At 45.9% G+C, this 18,170-nt stretch overlaps 1 protein-coding gene across 3 annotated transcripts in view; it reads right to left on the reverse strand.

Annotated features, from left to right (window-relative positions):
• Positions 1-16,384, reverse strand: part of NSMF (NMDA receptor synaptonuclear signaling and neuronal migration factor) — a 323,292-nt gene extending 306,908 nt beyond the window's left edge. For 2 of the 3 annotated variants that reach the window (XM_069609796.1, XM_069609795.1), the window contains exon 1: positions 15,944-16,382. Coding sequence is in view for 2 of the 3 variants with exons in the window: in XM_069609795.1 (XP_069465896.1) it covers positions 15,944-16,047 (104 nt within the window). In the remaining variant the exon portion in view is untranslated. Of the gene's footprint in view, positions 1-15,943 lie in introns of all 3 variants that reach the window. The other variant, XM_069609794.1, reaches the window with a different exon arrangement.
• Between the last annotated feature and the right edge of the window lie 1,786 nt (positions 16,385-18,170).

Raw genomic sequence — 18,170 nt, forward strand, 5'->3', positions numbered from 1 at the left:
TTCCCTTTCTCTTATAAGTGTTCACTGACATCACAACTCAAGTATCTGCATAAGCTGTGATGTCACAGCTAAAGGTGTACAGCAATAATCCATTATCATGTGTTATTAATTATATGTATATTATGTTACACTTGAAGTGCATAAAATAAGAAATCACAAAGGGAAAGTAGGCACAAGACCACTAAAAGTAACAATTAATGCAAAGGTTGAAATGGATGGCAGCAGGGAGTCTTTTAAGACAACTACGAGAGAGAGAGAGAGAGTGCAAGAGAGAGCAGGGAGAGAGAGAGGGAGAGAGAGAAAGAGAGAAGAGGGAGAGAGAGAAAGAGAGAGAGCAAGAGAGAGCAGGGAGAGAGAGCGAGGGAGAGAGATGAGCAGTGAGGGATTCCAATTCCTTGAAACAAAATGCAATGCTGTACAAGATAATCTGTGCTTTATCTGAAGAGGCTATGGAGGGAAGAAAGTAGACATATATGGAATAGTTTAACGCTGATACTTAGCTTTTCATTTTGTTTAGTCCTATATCCGGCGGCAGCAGAGAGGACTCCAATTCCTGGCATTTACAGAACCATCCGTAGCATAAAACAGCATTTCAACATTCAGCAGCCCTAACTGGGGGTTATGGAGGAGGATTGTAACAAGACAAGAGACAGAGGAACATCCCTAGGCCCCACAAAGAAAATTAAAACCCTTTAACTGCCTCAAAGATGTGGAGTGATGTTAGTGCCATCTGTGACACTAGAGAGCTCGCAATGAGATGTCAGCATCTGAACGTAATAGCCATATTTGGGATCACAAAATACGTTGAGATGAGGCACACAGATAGAGAGAAGGCTATAAGAGGTAAAAATGCTACACGAAAAGAAGCAGTGAAGAAGATAATAGAAACGCTTCTGAAATGTCACTGCGAAGGGGCTCAATAACAAGACCAACACACACCAAGAGCTTAGGTGAATGAAGGAATAGAAAACAAGAACCAATTGTCATGGGTATTTAATCAATGTAGCCATGTCTGTAGCTTGGTAGAGTACTGCATCAAGTACAGGGAGGGATCTTCTTTTGGTCACAAGGTCACATGTTCAAATTAAGGCACGTCTACCTAGACCTGCATCCTTCTGAGGTCCATAAAAGGAGTGTCACTGAGTTGGATACCACTAAACATCTGTTCTCTGTCTATGGCAGTAGGGGCCATGCAGAGAAAGTGTTATGTTTTTGCTGTTCTGTAAACTGAAATAAGGGGAGAGGTAAGAGGAAAGATGATCTGGATCCAGCCAGGCAAAGCCAGACACATGGGTGCCTGGTTGCTTTCAAGTCAGGTAAAGTAGAAATTAGTAAACCCTGGTCCTTGCATGTGAAGTCAGAAGTGTTGGAGCCTGGTCTTGTCAGGAGGAGTCAGAAGCAATGGAACCTTCTTCTTGTCAGATCAGGGGCTGTCAGAGACAAAAGCTCCTCGTCCTTCTAGTAAAATCGGAGGTAGTGTAATCTAGCCCTGAGAGGTGGAGTCAAAGGCACTGGAGCCTGTATCCTGCAGGGTAAAGTCAAAGTCAATGGGGCACAGTCCTGCCTGATGGAGTCAGCAGCAATGGAACCTTGTCCTGCCAGGTGGAGTCCAATGCAATCGAGTCCAATGGAGCCTGGTTCGTGCCAGACTAGGTAGTATTGGAGGAAACCGCGCCTGACCCTGCAAGGAGGACAGTGAGTAAATGGAACATGAATTCTACCTGGTGAAGTCGGAGGAATTGGAGCTCCTCTTGTGAGATATTTTTACTCAATGCAATGTATTGAAAAGTAATATGTATAATGCACTGCTTTATTGGGGTCATGCTCCACTGGGCTGCATTGGTGATCATTGAGTATATATTCCTAGGCAAATAGCAAATAACTGTGTCAGACTAGGAGCATGGTGTTCATCATAGTGTAAACACTTTCAGATTTTTCTTTTTTTTTGTAGACATATTTGGTGTTTTATAATGTCTCACATGCATATGAGATAATTCAGAGCACCCTAAGAGAATGTATGCCCAAGTTATAGCAGCCCTTTAGGGATTCACAGCTAATGCTGATGGCAAATATTGACTAAGTGTACTAATCGTTTCATTTTTGCATACAGCGAATATTGCACTGTAGCCTGAGAAACTGCACGAGCACTGAGATGGATGCCACCTCCTGAAAAAGATGAAGAGCACATCAATGGGAGGCTTGGCTGGAGGCAAAAAGGTAAGGAGGCTGTTTCATAGGAAGAAAGGGACTCGTGAGTCTTTTAAGGGGACATCAAGCAGGTTTAGAAAGTGCCTAGGATGTATTGGTCATTCAAAGGACAGCACTGGCCACGATACCCAGGCCATAAATGAACACTAAGACGAAGATAACGCAAGAAAGCAAGCAGATCCACAGAAAGGGTAGGTGGTGTTGATCGATGGATGGTCTATGGAGTAGTCAATGCTTCACCAATATCCCTTCATGATCATCTTACAATATCTCTCTGATCGATAACATTGGGCAGCTGTGACCTATATTTGATCACTGACGGGAACCGTAAATCAGCAGTTTAGACAAAAAGAGATGGCCAAGCAGAAAGAGAAATGGTTAATGATGTTCACAAGAATCTATAAATGATTATCCGTGAACCCTTCCAACATGGCACTGACAGATCGGCAGTGGCCACTGCCCGGAGTAATGAGCAGTTGAGCATTCATCAACATGATCACTGAAGCAAGACCGGTTGGCACACGAAATGACAGGAGGCAGAGTCGATGGCACCCTAACATTTTACAGGACATAGTTGTGGCTAAGACATCCACAAATGCCAATACTGGTCACTCTACCTGTCAAAAAAGTTTCTGGATTCTCATCAAAGAGGCATAAGGTTTGTATGGATATGAGTGCATACTTCTGTGCACATATAGCCTAAATACATGTAAAACAATAACGTTTAGAGAAAATTAGTTAAGGATAAGCCTTTTCAAAACCAAAGCAACAGTGTTGCAGCATGAAAGAAGCATTTTAAAGGGAATGTATAAGGAACAATGCCAAGTCCTCTTCTTAATACGCACTGCTGGCAAGGTATGAGTCAGTGATCTCTGTGCAACCAGCAGGCAAGGGTCTGAATACTAAAGTGCACACTGGGCCCTTCGCTGTTAAGTAGGTTAATGATATGATATCCTTTTATATGGGGGGGGGTCATTATCACAAGATAATGACCTGCCTCGAAGTTATGGCCGAAGGCTTCACCTCAGGCCATAAGTTGGTGAAGGGTCAATATCCCAAGTGATAATGGCCCCTCCTGAGGTCTTCAAGTCTATTAGCACAAAGTGGCAGTAGCAATACATTTTTGGGAGTTTTGGTGGTGAAGGAAAACGTTCCTTTAATATTGAGTCCACTTACCTTGGAGGTGGTCGGGGAAGATGGAAACCTCCAGCTCTAAGGAGGCTTGAGGGGAGGCTTTAACATGTGGTAAAGTCCACATTCTGGGTCTCCTGAGCCGCCACCCTCCACCCCCTCCGGGGTACTAATTCACGCTATGCGATTATTGGATCATTTTTGTCGTATGGCTTTCTCCCTGTGAACTATGGGATTTGAAACTATTGCAAAAAAAGGCACTATAAAAGCCGGATCATGTGAAATATTTATTTATTTATATTGGATTTGTAAGGTGCCAAAAGGTGAACGCAGTTACTATGTAGTGCCACAAGGAGCAAGGATGGGTGAAATGGCTGACCATCACACCCTTGTAACATTCAGGTCAGGCTTTCACACCCTTGTTACATTCAGGTCAGGTAAGTTCTAGAGAAAGAGGAAAGAGGTAAGTACAGAAAAGAGCATGCAGGAACCCAAAGACTCGGGTTCTGCAAGCGCAATGAAAAATGGCAGGGCCTACAACTACTACAAGGGCATGTACTAGAAGAAGCTGGAAAGAAAGAAAAAGACAAGTGCACTGAATATGGATTCTTACACATCGAAAAAGAGAGAGCGCAAAGAGCACAAAAGGAGACCCCCGTGGGAGGTTGGCACAAGGCCACGGGATTGCAGTTATTGATACTTCAAAAAAGGTATTCACTGTTCTCCATTCATCTGTGTGTATATAATTTAAAAACTCTTTAATGCATAACTGTTAGCACCAAGAAGCCATGGAAAGGGTGAACACTGAACTTTACATAAACTGCTTAATACATGAGAAAAAAACATAAAGGGCTCACCGCGAGACCCAAATAAAAACGAGGGCTTTTAAATTGAGCAGCATGTGTATTTCCAACCAGAGTTCAACTTCTTTGTATCACAACCACTACATTTTACAATAATAAAATAAGCAATTCTTCGAAGGAAATATATAGAATTATAAATGGGTAGCTATCATCGGTAGGGATACATAAACGCCATAGCTTATATCATCCATCTAAACGTCATTGTGTAAGGTTTCCTACACCCTGCACTGTTCCTATGGATAGGCATTGTAGGGTGTGTAGAGGTGAGGCACGAGAGAACTATATACAACATAATAAATAACAGGTGTGATTTTCCAGCAACCCACAGTAACCCAAAGAAATGTAAAACACTGAATGTCCAGCGGAGAAAATGCTGTATCCCCCAATCATCAGATCACAACAGTTGATTATGAATTTCATAATCCGCTACCCTCATGGCATTACGATATGAAGATATCGCGTTCAGAAAGGGAAACGGTTGCTAATGACTTGCCATAGAAGCCATTTACTACAATATCATAAAGGAAATGTTGACCCTGACAGTTCTAAAGTCTTTTTTAAACGGGCTAAACTATATTGCTGATAGAAAGGATAGCCATTTGCATCCCTTTCTCTTTCCATGTCTCCCACTTTAACATGTACATCACCCTGTAAGTAATGAAGGGGTTTCAATAAAGAAACTGTAGTCAAAGCCGCATTATAATTAGAGGGCAAAAATCAAGACCTGACTTGGAAATATACGGGTGCAACGGGTGCAACACAACCTGATCGGAGCATTCTGGCATTTATTGATGACATCGCGTGGTAACAGCACAGTGTACTACTAACTGTCCTTTTAATATGCCATTGCCCTATGGTGCACAATCAAAGCACCGTAATGGGTGTAAGTGAGCGGCTGTGCACCCCTCAACCTCCCGTTCACCCCCGAGGATTCAAGGACTTCTACAATTGTTTGATAAGGTTTCAAATGCCATTACTTCTATGATTTGAAGGAAATCCTACTTTCTGATGACTATGACAATGGCGCTCAGTCACGAAGCTTGTAGCAGGCATAAGTATGTGACGACAGTGCTCTCTTCAGGAGTGTAAGGTGGTGTGAATTCGCTACAAATCCTACAGAAATCACTGCCATTCCCGTACTTCAAAACATTTTGAAAGTATCTGCCAGACACTCAGCAACTGCGTCACTCCTGAGTGAACAGCAACCCACTGTTCATATGTGATGGCATCAGTGGAGTCATGGAGGCCAAGCTCTGTTCCACCAATCCGTCTATGCTTTATGACGGTAGCTTTTTAAAGAAATATATTTAGGGTGCATGGGTATAGTGATTATATTGGTGGCAGAAGAATAGGGAAATGGGAATTACAGTCCCAGTTTGCTCCCCACTTGAACAAAGACGTCAATGGGCTATTGGGCTTGCTGAGGTAGCAAAAGAAAGAAAGCCAGAGAGAGAGGTAAGTACATGCACAGGGATACATATGGAGAGATAGACACACAGTGAATTGGGGGTTTCTGACCTCGTACAAAACCATCTATCTGGGTGTCCCATAGGTTGCCCATTGATCGAAAACGGCATAGAATCAATAGAAAGGTGGAAAACAGCTTTTTGTTTTAAGGATAAAATAAAAAGGGACACGATCACCTCTGTGCTAAGAAACAGCCACCATAAAGTGCACCCATGAAAACCATGACATATATCCTGTAAACATTCAATAGGGTCACAAATCATTCTGCGTGCAATGTACGAACCTGCATCAAGTTAAGATACTGAGGGCCCCATACACTGAGCTGCAATTAGCTTCATGCACTTTTGACAGAGACCACTGTGGGTGCCCTAAATAGGCCTGCCTGTATTGTGCTCATTTCATGCGCACCACAAGTTACAAAGGATGTGTACGTGCGTTTGTGTGTTAAACTCCTGCAGGGAGTCCACTACTGCAAACCATTGTGTACAACCCGGAACACAGAGAGATACAGAGATCCTTAGTGGATTAATGGCTTACATTAGTGTGTGTTCCTCAATAACTGTGCTACCACATCGTACTGTACATATTGTGTTGGCTGTTGAAGTAGAGTTTCCTGAGTACAATATATATACCTAATTTAATCTAATAAAAGAACTGTTTTAGCACATATGTTTTTAAGCACTGTCCGTGGGCATCCATTCACCCGGGCGTCCGGAGCAAAGGGAAGACAGAGCTAAGGATTGCTACTGTATCCTTCTCTATTTCGTTCTGTCTTCCCTGTTAGCCCCTGTTTGCCACAGGTTGCCACAACACAAAAATGCCTTGCTTACAGCACACAAACATTCAAATCAAACTCCAACACTCCACTAAAACCACTTTGTACATGCACCTCCACCCATGAGTACCCCTTGCTTCCTAATTACTGCACTGTCTCTCCACACTGTGATACTCACCTATAATGCATTCACTCCTGCTCCTCCTACTGCTTCTCCTACTCAGCTCTGCATACACTTTTCCAATGACACTACAACTTCTTCCTTTCCTACCCCTATTATAAAATGCACAATTCGAAACTCCCACTACTCCATCTCTCTTCCACCTCCTTCAAACAAGGATGACAAGCTAACCGTACCTCCTCTAATAGCTATCCACCTCGCCTCTCTTCATTTGAGACTCACATTCTTTACTCTTTCTTACCTCATCAACTGAACATTGCACTCTGGAATGCTCATTCTGTATGCAACAAAACTTCCTTTATCACTGACTACTTTCACTCCAGCTCTCCTCTAGACCGTCTGGCGGACCTACACGACTCCAAACTATCCTTCATTCACTCTCCTGGGCTGGCTCACAGAGGTGGAGGCATCGGACACCTACTATCTTCCCGCCTCAATGCCTCACACATCTCCAATGCCCCTTCCTCTGCTACCTCTTTTGAAATCCCCATCTCCACTTTTGCTCTGCCTCAATCGGTTCACATCATCTCCGTCTTTCGCCCTCCTGGTCCCATTGGACCATTCTTTGATGATATTGGGGCAACTCCTTGATTCTCTTTCTTCTAAACAGCACCTCATTCTCTTAGGTGACTTTGACGATCCCACTCCAACCACATCTAAGAAATCTGAACTTCAGTCTTTTCTTAGTTACCATGATCCCCACCCTATCAATGACCTACCAACCCACACACAGGGTAACTCTTTGGATCGCTCATTCATCTCCACCTCTCTCTCTCTTAGCCATTAATACTACTGTCACACTCTCTTAGCCACTAATACTACTGTCACACCATCCATATCTGATCACTCAATTGTTTCCACCACCATCTTCTTCCCACCCTCTGACCTTTCCTCACCACTTGCGTCACCTATTACTAAAAGGAAATTGAAACCTTCTGTCTTTCCCGCCTTTCTCTCCGACCTACGGTTCTCACTCTCCTCCTTCACACCCAATGGCTCTTCCACCAAAACGGCCTTCTCCAACTTCCAATCCCTATTGATCGACTCATTCCCTTCTCACTTCCCACTGATTACTTTCACCCCTATGTCTCAGCATCCTCAGCCATGGAGCACCCCATTCAACCCATCTCACTGCACAGACATGCATTGGCTGCTGTGCAAATGGAGGCATACCCATGAGGACCTGCAACTCTACCGCTCTGCCCTGAACTCTCTAAAGCCCAATCTTGACAGAGTGAAAAGGGAATTCTACCTAACCCTCATTGACTCTCACTCCAACCATCCTCACAGGCTACAGGGCGCCCTAAACTCATTCCTCATTCCTCCTAAATCCATGACTATCAATTCCACTCTCACAGCCAATGACCTTGCTGAATACTACGCTGCAAACATTTCCAAAATGAGAGATTCTCTCCCGACCTTCCTCACACTCCCTCTTCCTACATTTTACACTCTGCCTACTCTATCATCATTCTCTGCCTCTATCTCCCACTTTAGTCACACTAATAATAATGAAGTGCTATCTCTACTGATGAAGGTAAACTGCTCTTATGCCCCATCAGACCCTCTTGCTTTTCATCTAGTCAAGCCTGTTTCCCCTTGAATGGCCTCTCACCTAGCTGAACTCTTTAGCCTGTCCTTCGACTCTGCTTGCTTTCCCTCTGTTTTCAAAACAGCCACGGTCATCCCTTTCCTAAAAAACAAAGGGCTGACCGGAATCTACCAGCTAACTTGTGCCATGTGTCTCTCCTTCCGCACTACTCTAAAGTGCTCAAAAGGGTTGTGTTGAACCATCTTACTAATTTATTAGACATCCACACACTTCGAGACCCCCTACAAGCAGGTTTCTTCTCCTGTCATGCCACTGAAACTGCTCTCATGAATGTGTCCAACGTCATTGCCTATGCTAAGCACTCCAACCAATCCTCTATCCTAATTCTTCTTGTCCTGTCTGCTGCCTTTGACACTGTCGGTCACTCTATCTCCTAAATACTATCTTTCTTCTTGGGATTTGCGATCGAGCCCTTGCCGAGCTTGAATCCTACCTTATACCTCACTGATTCTCTATCGCCTGGAGCAACAACACCTCTCAACTCACTCCTCTAACTGTTGGCTGTCCACAAGGCTCTGTCTTGAGTCCACTCTTCTTTACACTCTGCACCTCTGTTCTCGGGGCACTAATCTCCTCTTTTGGGTTCTTGTACCAACCCTTTGCAGATGACACCCCAATCTTCTTCTCTTTTCCTGAACTCTCCTCTGATCTATCAAAATTGATAGTTCAGGAAAAGAAAAGATGTGGGTGTCATCTGCAAACGGTTGGTACGAGAACCCAAAGGAGGAGATTAGTGCCCCAAGAGCAGAGGTGTAAAGTGTAAAGAAGAGTGGACCCAAGACAGAGCCTTGTGGGCCACCAACAGTTGCCTAGACCTAGGAAAATCAGGCAACCCCTTCCTTTCAACACTGCCAAGCTTCTCTTAACCACTATTTTCTTCTCTAAATAGGATGAATGTGCCAGCATCCTCTTTGGTCTCCACAACTATGCTTTCTGTCCTTTCAAAAAGATCATTAACTTCACTCTCTTTGAACTCCCTCACTTCACAACTACTTCCTCATACTGTCACCAGGCTGGATGGCTGACGATGTAAAGTAGGGCCAGATTTAAATTTCTTCTACTAGTTCACAAATCTATCCATGGTAAGGCAACACAGGATCTATCCTCCTCTACCCAACTCTGCAAGCCTTCTCGTAATCTCTGCTTTGCCTCCTCAACTACCCTTGTAGCCCCTCGCCCTCCCTGTGCTTCCTGTTGTTTCCTCTCCTTCTCTCTGCTTGCTGCACTTGCATGGAATTCTTTTCCCCCGGACAAAACAGTCCACACGGATTTGTTCAAAACCAAACTAAAAGCCTGCCTTCTCGCCTCCAAGTTACACCCTCTTAGCCTACCTCCCATCTGCATGCTACCTAGAAATTTCCCTGCGCCTCTAACCTACCTCTGTCCCTCATTTCCTCTGCCTCCACTCTAGCAGTTCACCCATCATGGTCACATCTCAAGCACAGCTGGCCGTACCGCCTACCTGCACTTAAAAAGGACCAATGTTCATTGTCCTTAATCTATGCATGTCTGCTTATGTATTGTCATTATTTCTCAATTGGCTCCCAGTGGATGCAAGGATTAAATCCAAAACCCTCTGCATTGTCCACAAGGCTTTCTGGGGCCTGGGTCCAAAATACCTTCAGCTATCCCTCCGCAAATACCTCCCCTCTCGAGCTCTTCGCTCCTCTACCTCCAGCTCTCTCAGGGTCAGCCGTTTTTCAAAGAAACGAGCTGGGGGTAGATCTCTGTCTTCGGCTGGGGCCTCCCTCTGGAACAGCCTCCCTGCCACTCTAAAACTTGAGGAGAACCATCTCTGGTTCCGGAAGCACCTCAGGACCTTCCTCTTTTCTTCTGCCTCGCTCCCCCTCTCCCCTGCTGATCTGTTCTCTCTTGGCACCGTGCACCTGGCCACCCTCTGTCCTCCAGGCCCAGGTACCTGCTCACCCTGCCGCACTGCCTACAGGCAACCCCATGCACTGGGGTCTGTATCTGTACCCATACAGCCCCCCCTTTTTCTTCCTGCACTTATCAGACCTACCCTGCCTGCTGCCTTAAACCTAGCACTTGCAAATTGCTGGCTGCACTAAAACTGTTTGTTGCCTATATTATTTATTTATTGTTATTTATCTGTTTCTCCTCTGCTTCGCATTTTCTACTTCTCCCCCCTTCCATGCACTTTCCCCCTCCCCATCTCCCAAAGACTTGCGCGTTCTCAATGTCACTGGGCCTAGTAAGATCGCTGTTTTGTTCTCCCCTGTTCCCCTACCTTGCCTTGTCGCGCTCTGAAACACTTGTTTACGAGCGCGATAGAAATAAAATATCAATATCAATATTTGGTTGCAGCTGCTTCTCTAGGCACACAGAGCAAGGTGTCCATGTCGGGATTACCCTAGGGGTATGTCTCAATTTAAAATTAGCCACCAATGCAAGAAGTGCTCTAATAAGAACGAACAAAAACTAAAATAGCTTGATGTATAGGCTGTAACCCACTCAGGAACCCCTCAATCACACTTTGTCTCTCTGTGACGTATCAGCAAATAACATACATTAATAGGAGTCTGATCCTGCCCACAAATGACAAGCAAATCTCCTCTGGGCAAGATCACAGACAGCAACCCCCTCACCCCCCATGCATGTGTGCCTCATTGGGCTTCACCCCTGAGGTGCAGCTGTCTCTCTAGACACACAGCTTTTTTATGCAGAGTGAAACCCCAAAGGCCTGATTTACAACGGCGTTTTTCAATGGGAAAACACCATTGAAAAACACTTTTGAAATCAGGCCACAACTGTTTCAAGACTTGCCAACGTGAGAAATACTCTACTCGGTAAAACAGGCTGCAGAGGCAGCTGCACCATACTGCTAATGCGCAATGAGGCAGAAACACTTCCCTGCGGCTGCTGGTAGTACTGCCCTTACTGGCAGGATCAGATAATATACAAATGGATATTATGTTCTGGTAGATTACATAAAGCTAAAACGTGACTGAGGACAGCCTGAGTGGGTAACAGTGCACAACACCAGCCGCTTTTGATTTGTTCTATTCCCATTACCAGACTCAGTATAATGTTGTCATGTATTAAGATTATTGGTGCATTCGCTGGAGCACAAACGGTTGCATGAGAATAAGCATGTCAATGCATTAAGATTATTAGGGGCTAATGATGAATGAGACATAATGTAAAGCTAATACATAAAAGTCTTCAGGAAGACTAACGCATTAGATTTACGTCACAGCTCAATTTCATTCATTAGTATGGTAGGGATCGAAAGTTACAATTCTGCCTCGCTCTTCCTCTAAGTCTACGCCATATAAATACTCTAGCATTTATGTCAGCATGTATTTTCATACTGGCACAAATGCGGTGGACTTTCGTGGAATCCACCTGCTTTTTACACCAGCAAAAAGCAAGTGGATGGCATAGGAATCCATTGTTTACACAATTTGCACTGCGTGCTGGAAAAGGTCGGCAGGCATGCAGGCGAGTTTGTCAGCATTTTACACGCCTCCGTTTTGCACATTGCGGGCAAATGACTAAAATTGCCCAGAATGGAGACGTGTTTGCACCAAAGTGCCAACGTAGCATGGCCACTTCCCTCCCCCACCCCTGGCAATTTACGCCTCGAAGCAAAATATTAGTGCACAGACCACCATGCATGCAGAAAGGTTATTAATGCAATTAATGCACAATCGCTCAATTGTAGCCGAGCATAAAATTGCATTTAGATTATTAGTTCGTTGGCACACAGGCAGTTGTTATGTGAGGCTGTGCACAAACAGGCATTACGATTATTAATGCATTAGCGCACAGATTTAACATGTATAGTCACCCTTAGATTGGCACTGGGTTTATTAGTGCATGCGGGCACAGACCATTAGGCGAGGATGCGCGCAAGACCAGGATCATCGGTGCCTTCATGCCTGCTTTGTCATTGTGCCTAGTGCCGAAGTGGCACAAAAAATTGCCAGTGCCTGAACGTAGGTCTATATTCAGATGGTTAGTGCAGAGACCTGCATAAAAATGATTAATGGCAGAGCCCGTTTTGTGCCTGAGCCTCTGAGCCTCTCGCGCACCAAGGAGCTTTGTGCGCTAGTGAGTTTGCAGGCCTTCTCACAGCAGAGAATCTACCCACTTGATGTCAGCGCTATTTAAACAACGAGGAAAGGGGGGAGGGGCGGATGCGTGGATGGAAGTGGGGGACTAAAAATAAACCACAGTCCCATCCACAGAGACTGCAGCAGCTCAGGACAGATCTGTGGGCATGAAGGGAGAGCAGCACAGGGGCAGCAGGGAGGACAACCACCCATCCTCCAAACCACTCACACAGTTATTTCTCCAGCACCTCGCCTGTAGAAGGAGCCAAGAATGCCTGTGTAATCACTCTGGTTATCGCATGTGTGTGCTACTCATGGTTCGTTACTAATCTCACCCCACTACGCGGAGGTGTCAATAGAAGAACCCAGAACGGACACCTGCATTCCAGAGGAGGTGGCCTCGCACGTTACAGAGACCACTGGGGCGACCATACCACGTGTGCCTAAAAGCTCCCTGTGACCCTTCTTCAGATAACGGGGGTCACCTCAACAGGAGATGGGCAGTGTGCTGACACATGACATCCCTATTTGGATTCCAAACACAGTAACCACGGTCCATGTGAACCAACTGGAAAGAAATCCAGCAGCTTATCACAAGGTGGGCATACATTTTACGGCTACGGCTGCCTCTTGTGACGTGTAGCACAATATAATAAAACCCCCATTTAATGTAATCATTTTAATGAGATCCTCTTAAACATCAGAGTGCATCAATATTGCGAATGTGTTTGTTATGTTGCCCTTCACAGTGTGCCTGCACCCATTAACACAGCCTCTTAACATTGGCGAATGACCAGAAGCGACCAACGGAAGCAACCACTGGACAGCCAACTCAGAGGCTTGCAGGTCTTGGTCCCGTATCCGAATTTCCGATTGTCTCTAACCTCTCTATCTGCAAAAATGTAATATGGATAGAATATGTCTTACTAAAGAACATGCACTTCGGCTGACGAAGAGGAGACAGGCATTTTCAAGACGCCACCTCTACCCTAAGACCCCCCATCTTTTCAGCCCCATGAGATCTTAGGAGAAATGCTCTACTTCTTCCATGTATCCGTCGGTTCCGCTTCACTGCCCATCTGGGCACAGTTACGATTAACTCCAAAAATGCAGATTAATTACATTGGCCCTCATTACGACCCTGGCGGAGATCGTGGTGCAATATGCACCATGGAGCACGGCGGAAAGCTGCCGATACCGCCATGGGGGTTGGCGGATTTACCGCCCCATTCCGACCTTGGCGGGGCGGTAAATCCCCATTCCCCATTTTACCCTTCCCCATTCCCATTTTTGCCCCATAGGGTATAATGGGAGTGGGGAAGGCGTTAATTACGCCACCGTAAAATACGGTGGCGTAATTAACAACAAGGTCCCGTAGCGCCATGGATTTCTCCGCCCGGAAAAACCAGGCGGAAACCGCTCCATGGCGCTACGGGAACTCGTAGTAGGGCGGACGGGTCCGCCGCGAATACCGCTGGCGTAAACCCACTCCGCCAGGGTCGTAATGAGGCCCATTATGTTGACTTTGTCCTTTAATTCACGAAAAGCACAAGGGTTTGGATCCCAAGAGCAATACGGTCTTCTTGAGCCAATCCCAGTGCATGTTGTGAAGGCCTTGCTGGCAGAATAATCGCTCCTTGGATCACTGCAACGACACTCAAGTTGACCCGAGGTGTCAAAGATCACTGCCAACAACACTACAAGCCCTAGACTCTGAGTTGCCAACAGACCCTTCTTATCCCACGCTCCCCTATCCACTCTGGTCCTTTTGGCCAACAACATTCTGCACAGTGGGACTTTTAACAAATGTCATAATGAATAGATGAAACTATAAGCGTGGGGGTCTGCAGGACTGATGGTTAAAAGGCCTGTCTTGGATTTTGGTGACTCTGGGGATATGGGGCTAGTTGGTTGCTCTGTAAATGTGCTGTCCTCGGCATCAGAGGCCACAGTTCTGTCCTTTTCACTGAATCACTTTTTGGCTATAAACCTTCATCATATGTCCTGGATCTCTGGATCCCCTGGATCTCTGGATCCCTGCTCTGCCTTGGTGTGCCTGGCTCTCTATAAGCTGCATTCTTCGCAACTTCACTTGTCCATTAATGGTTATCACTTAAAAAGCAATCCTGGTACATCCAGAAAATACTCTCCACTCCCGGCAGGGTTAATGTCCACTGCCGAACCTAAACTTTGCTTCCTGGGCAACCAGGAGCATGTTTCAGAAGCCTGCCCTGATCCCAGACACTTGAAATTACAGCAACAACCCACAGTGGCCGCCACAACCACATTCACATAAAAGCATCCTTATTTTGACCATGGGTTGTAATATTCCTTACTTTTGATCATGTTGAACTAGTATCATTGGTACATTTGAAAAAGCCTACAATATTCACACATAACTGCTAAATACACAATCATGTCACACGAACAGGAATTATGAAATAAAAACGTTTTAGCAAAAGATGCTAATTTATTCATAGAGTTTCGTCTGCAGAGAAACAGTTCAGCTCAACCATGGGGTAAGAGAAGAGGCAAGGGTTTCCACAATCAAGCACAATGGGTTCTTTGTGTCTTTCACACACAACGAGGGAGCTGTTAGGCTTAGATGGTTCTACTGGCAATTGCTATTGCATACATTGAATCGTTTGTAATGTATGTGTGGCTTAATATGTAACTCTAAATGGCACCTATCAGTAACAGAACACTTGTAGACAAAAAGTTTATCTAAAAATCTAAAACATAAAAACAGAAACACAATTACAGAGTGCAACAACACTATCTACACTAACAAAGTGAACACACATCTACAAATGGCAACACATAACAATAAACAGACATCTAATTCGCACATTCCCTGTTGGCACTACCTAGCGAGTGTCCGAGTTTAAGATGTGCTTAGTGTAAATCTATGTGTGGGGGGAGATTCTGAAAGGAAAACATGGCGTCAGTGCGATTGGCAATGAATCATGTTTTGCTGGGCATGTGGAATATATGACTGCCCTGGTGTTAAGTTATGTCTGTTATTGAGCGGCTTTCGTCATTTGCATGATGACCTCATGGGGCTTGAATTATGTGCTAGTTAAAGGTGAGACTGGGCAGGTGAAAGATGCGAGTTGGCTGTGACTTAGCTGATGGAAGGTGTGAATGGACAAGGGAAAGATGGGTCTGGAATTGTGAAAATGAGAGTAAGCTGTGGGCTCGTAAAATGTGTACCCTGGCTAGTGAAACATATACATGGGCTGGTGTAAGCTGTGTCTGGGCTACTGAAAATGTGAGCTGGTGAAAGAAGTGGTGCCACAGTGTACAAGGTTGTGTCAGGTGCTATCGCTGTCCAATATCACATGCTATCTGGTCCTTGTATCACAAACCTCCTAGCACCCTCACTCTTACCGATCAGAAAACTCAACGACCCAGAAAAACCCATTACAGACTGGGCTAGTGCTCGCAAAAACATCAGCCTACAGCCCAAAGACCGCCAACAGGGTCCCACATTCTATTGAAAAAAAACGCAGAGTTCCTGGGCCCCGAGATTTCCAAAGGCCTCCAAGACTGCCCAAAGACACCCCGCAAACCCGGTACTCCTCAACCCAGGCACGCGGACCCTCGCAAACACGCAGCTGTGACACTCACCTAACTTTCGCGGCTACGGAAGACATGGCCTCGTTCCTCAGCGTCTTCCTTTTGGATACAGCTGTGCCCATTCTCGTTTGGATGAAAACGCTTCGGGACAACATTCATCCCACAAAAGGCTGGCTCTACAGTAAGAGGAAAAGGTTACTTAAAAAAAATAAAAAAAAGACCTACAAAAATAAAAGGCCCCCCGCTAGCTCGCAGGGCGTTTTTGGTGTGAAGTGGTGGAGGCCCCCGGGGTGCTCAAGGAGCCCAGCTCTGGCAGGGCACAGCACGTAGACGACTCTGGGTGCCACCCACCCCCCGGCTCTTCGACAGCATCAGGAGAGGCAGGGTCCAGCAGGCGGATCCGACAGCGTCCCCTCGCTACCCCGGCCGCACATTGACTGCTGCAGGAGGGCTAGACAGATGCGAGGAGATGGGAGAAAACCAGGACAGGCGGGGAAAAGAGGCGGAGAGTCGGGAAGTCTGTGCTATGTTTGGGCATAGGATGTGCCCGCCCCCTCCATTGCTGACATCATGAGAGGCAGGTGGAGGAGGGGGTGGGAGAGTGAGGTGGGCAGGCGCATCATCAGGGAAGGTGCAGGGAACTGATATACGCCGAAGGTGGATGGGAGAGGAGCGAAAAGCTGCCCATGAACTAGAGGGAGAGATGCGCAAGGGAAAGCATTTGTAAATATTGAGGCGTGAACAAAACGAGCAAGGAATGAGGAATGCTAACACGGGCGAGGGAGGGCTACACACATAATGACAAGAGGGAAGAAGATCAAAGGGTAAGACACACGATGAAGCGGGGAGCAAGGGGTTAAGCAATGCACGTGTCAGATGAAGAGGGCGAAGTGCCAAAGGGATTTAAGAAAGAGGAAAAAGGGATCGCGCTAAGAAACTGTAAGATGAAGGTGGAGAGACAGGGGGAAGACGAGGGAGAGAACGAAAGAGAAGGGAGAGAGAAAGAGGAACAGAGACAAAATAAATATGGGTACGAATAGGGGATCAACGGCAATGAGAAATAAAAGCGAAAGGGAGATGTGCAGAAAGTGTGAGGCAAAGGGGGAAGCAGAAAGGAAACGGCGACTACATAGGGTACAGTAAAGCTGGAGAAGCAAAGAAGGGAAATATGAAGGGGCGAGAAGGAGAACAAGTTATCGAGCGATGAGAAGGAGAGGAAGGGCGAAAGGAGGTGAGAGGGTGAGAGGCGAATAGAGAGAGAGAGAGACGAATAGAGAGTCGAACATGGAACAGGGTTAGAGTGAGTTTGGGTAAAATATGAATTGGAAGGCAAAGATATAAAAAAGCACAGGAAGAAAGAGAAATGGAGAGACTGAACGGAAAGTGGTGGAGAGATTAAATAATGCAAAAGATACTGATTGTTTCGATTGAAGGAAATACACCCGCCCCCCCTCCCGGATGGAAGGTCCGGGGCCGTAAACTGGGAGGTTTGTGCGAGGTCCGGTGGGGCAGCTGCCCCACTTAGCATGCACATGGTGGGGGCGGGCAGCTGTGTCCCCGAGACAAAGGGGACCCAGACTGCGTGTGCCAGTGCAGGAAAGCGAGGTGAGGGGGGCAGATGACAACAGGTAGTCCCTGCCTCCTGTCACCTCGCTCCAACTTCAAAGGTTGCCCATTCCCATCCTGGTGGATGCGGAGCGGGGACCTTTCAAGTTCAAAGACGGGCCCGCCTTGCCTCCAGGCAGAATTTTGCCTTTATCTGGCGTGGGCAAGGTAGCCCCTCTCATTCTTTCTCCCCGCCATCTCGCTGACAGCAGCAGGACAGCTGCATGATAAAAAAATACCGGCCTCCCACTCTGCAAATAGCTTTAAAGAACCCCAGTAGTGGGGGCCAGGTAGACTATGGAACATACACAAATACAAGGGGAGGCTAAAATGCCTCACTTAAAAATAAAATTAAAATTCAACTCCAAGAAGGGCTTTAAAAGACACCAGATTTTTTTTGTTAATTATTTAATTTTTCTATACAAATACAGTGATGTAAGACCCAGGCACTCACACTCCACCAACAAAGTGGATCACAAGACAGAAGGATCCTCATTAAGTCTCCATGAACCTATTTCAGATAAAAGCAATACAGGTTAGAGCTCTAGGGGTCTTACAAAACCGAAAAGGAGGGAGGACCTTGAGCAGAAACACATACTAGTAAGCCTCAAGTATCCACCTCCATGCATGCACAGGGGGGTCTCACCGCATGTGGATCAGGAGCAGGGTAAAT

Source organism: Ambystoma mexicanum, chromosome 8 (genome assembly GCF_040938575.1).
Source record: "Ambystoma mexicanum isolate Mex_15411 chromosome 8, UKY_AmexF1_1, whole genome shotgun sequence".
NCBI classification, from domain to species: Eukaryota; Metazoa; Chordata; class Amphibia; order Caudata; family Ambystomatidae; genus Ambystoma; species Ambystoma mexicanum.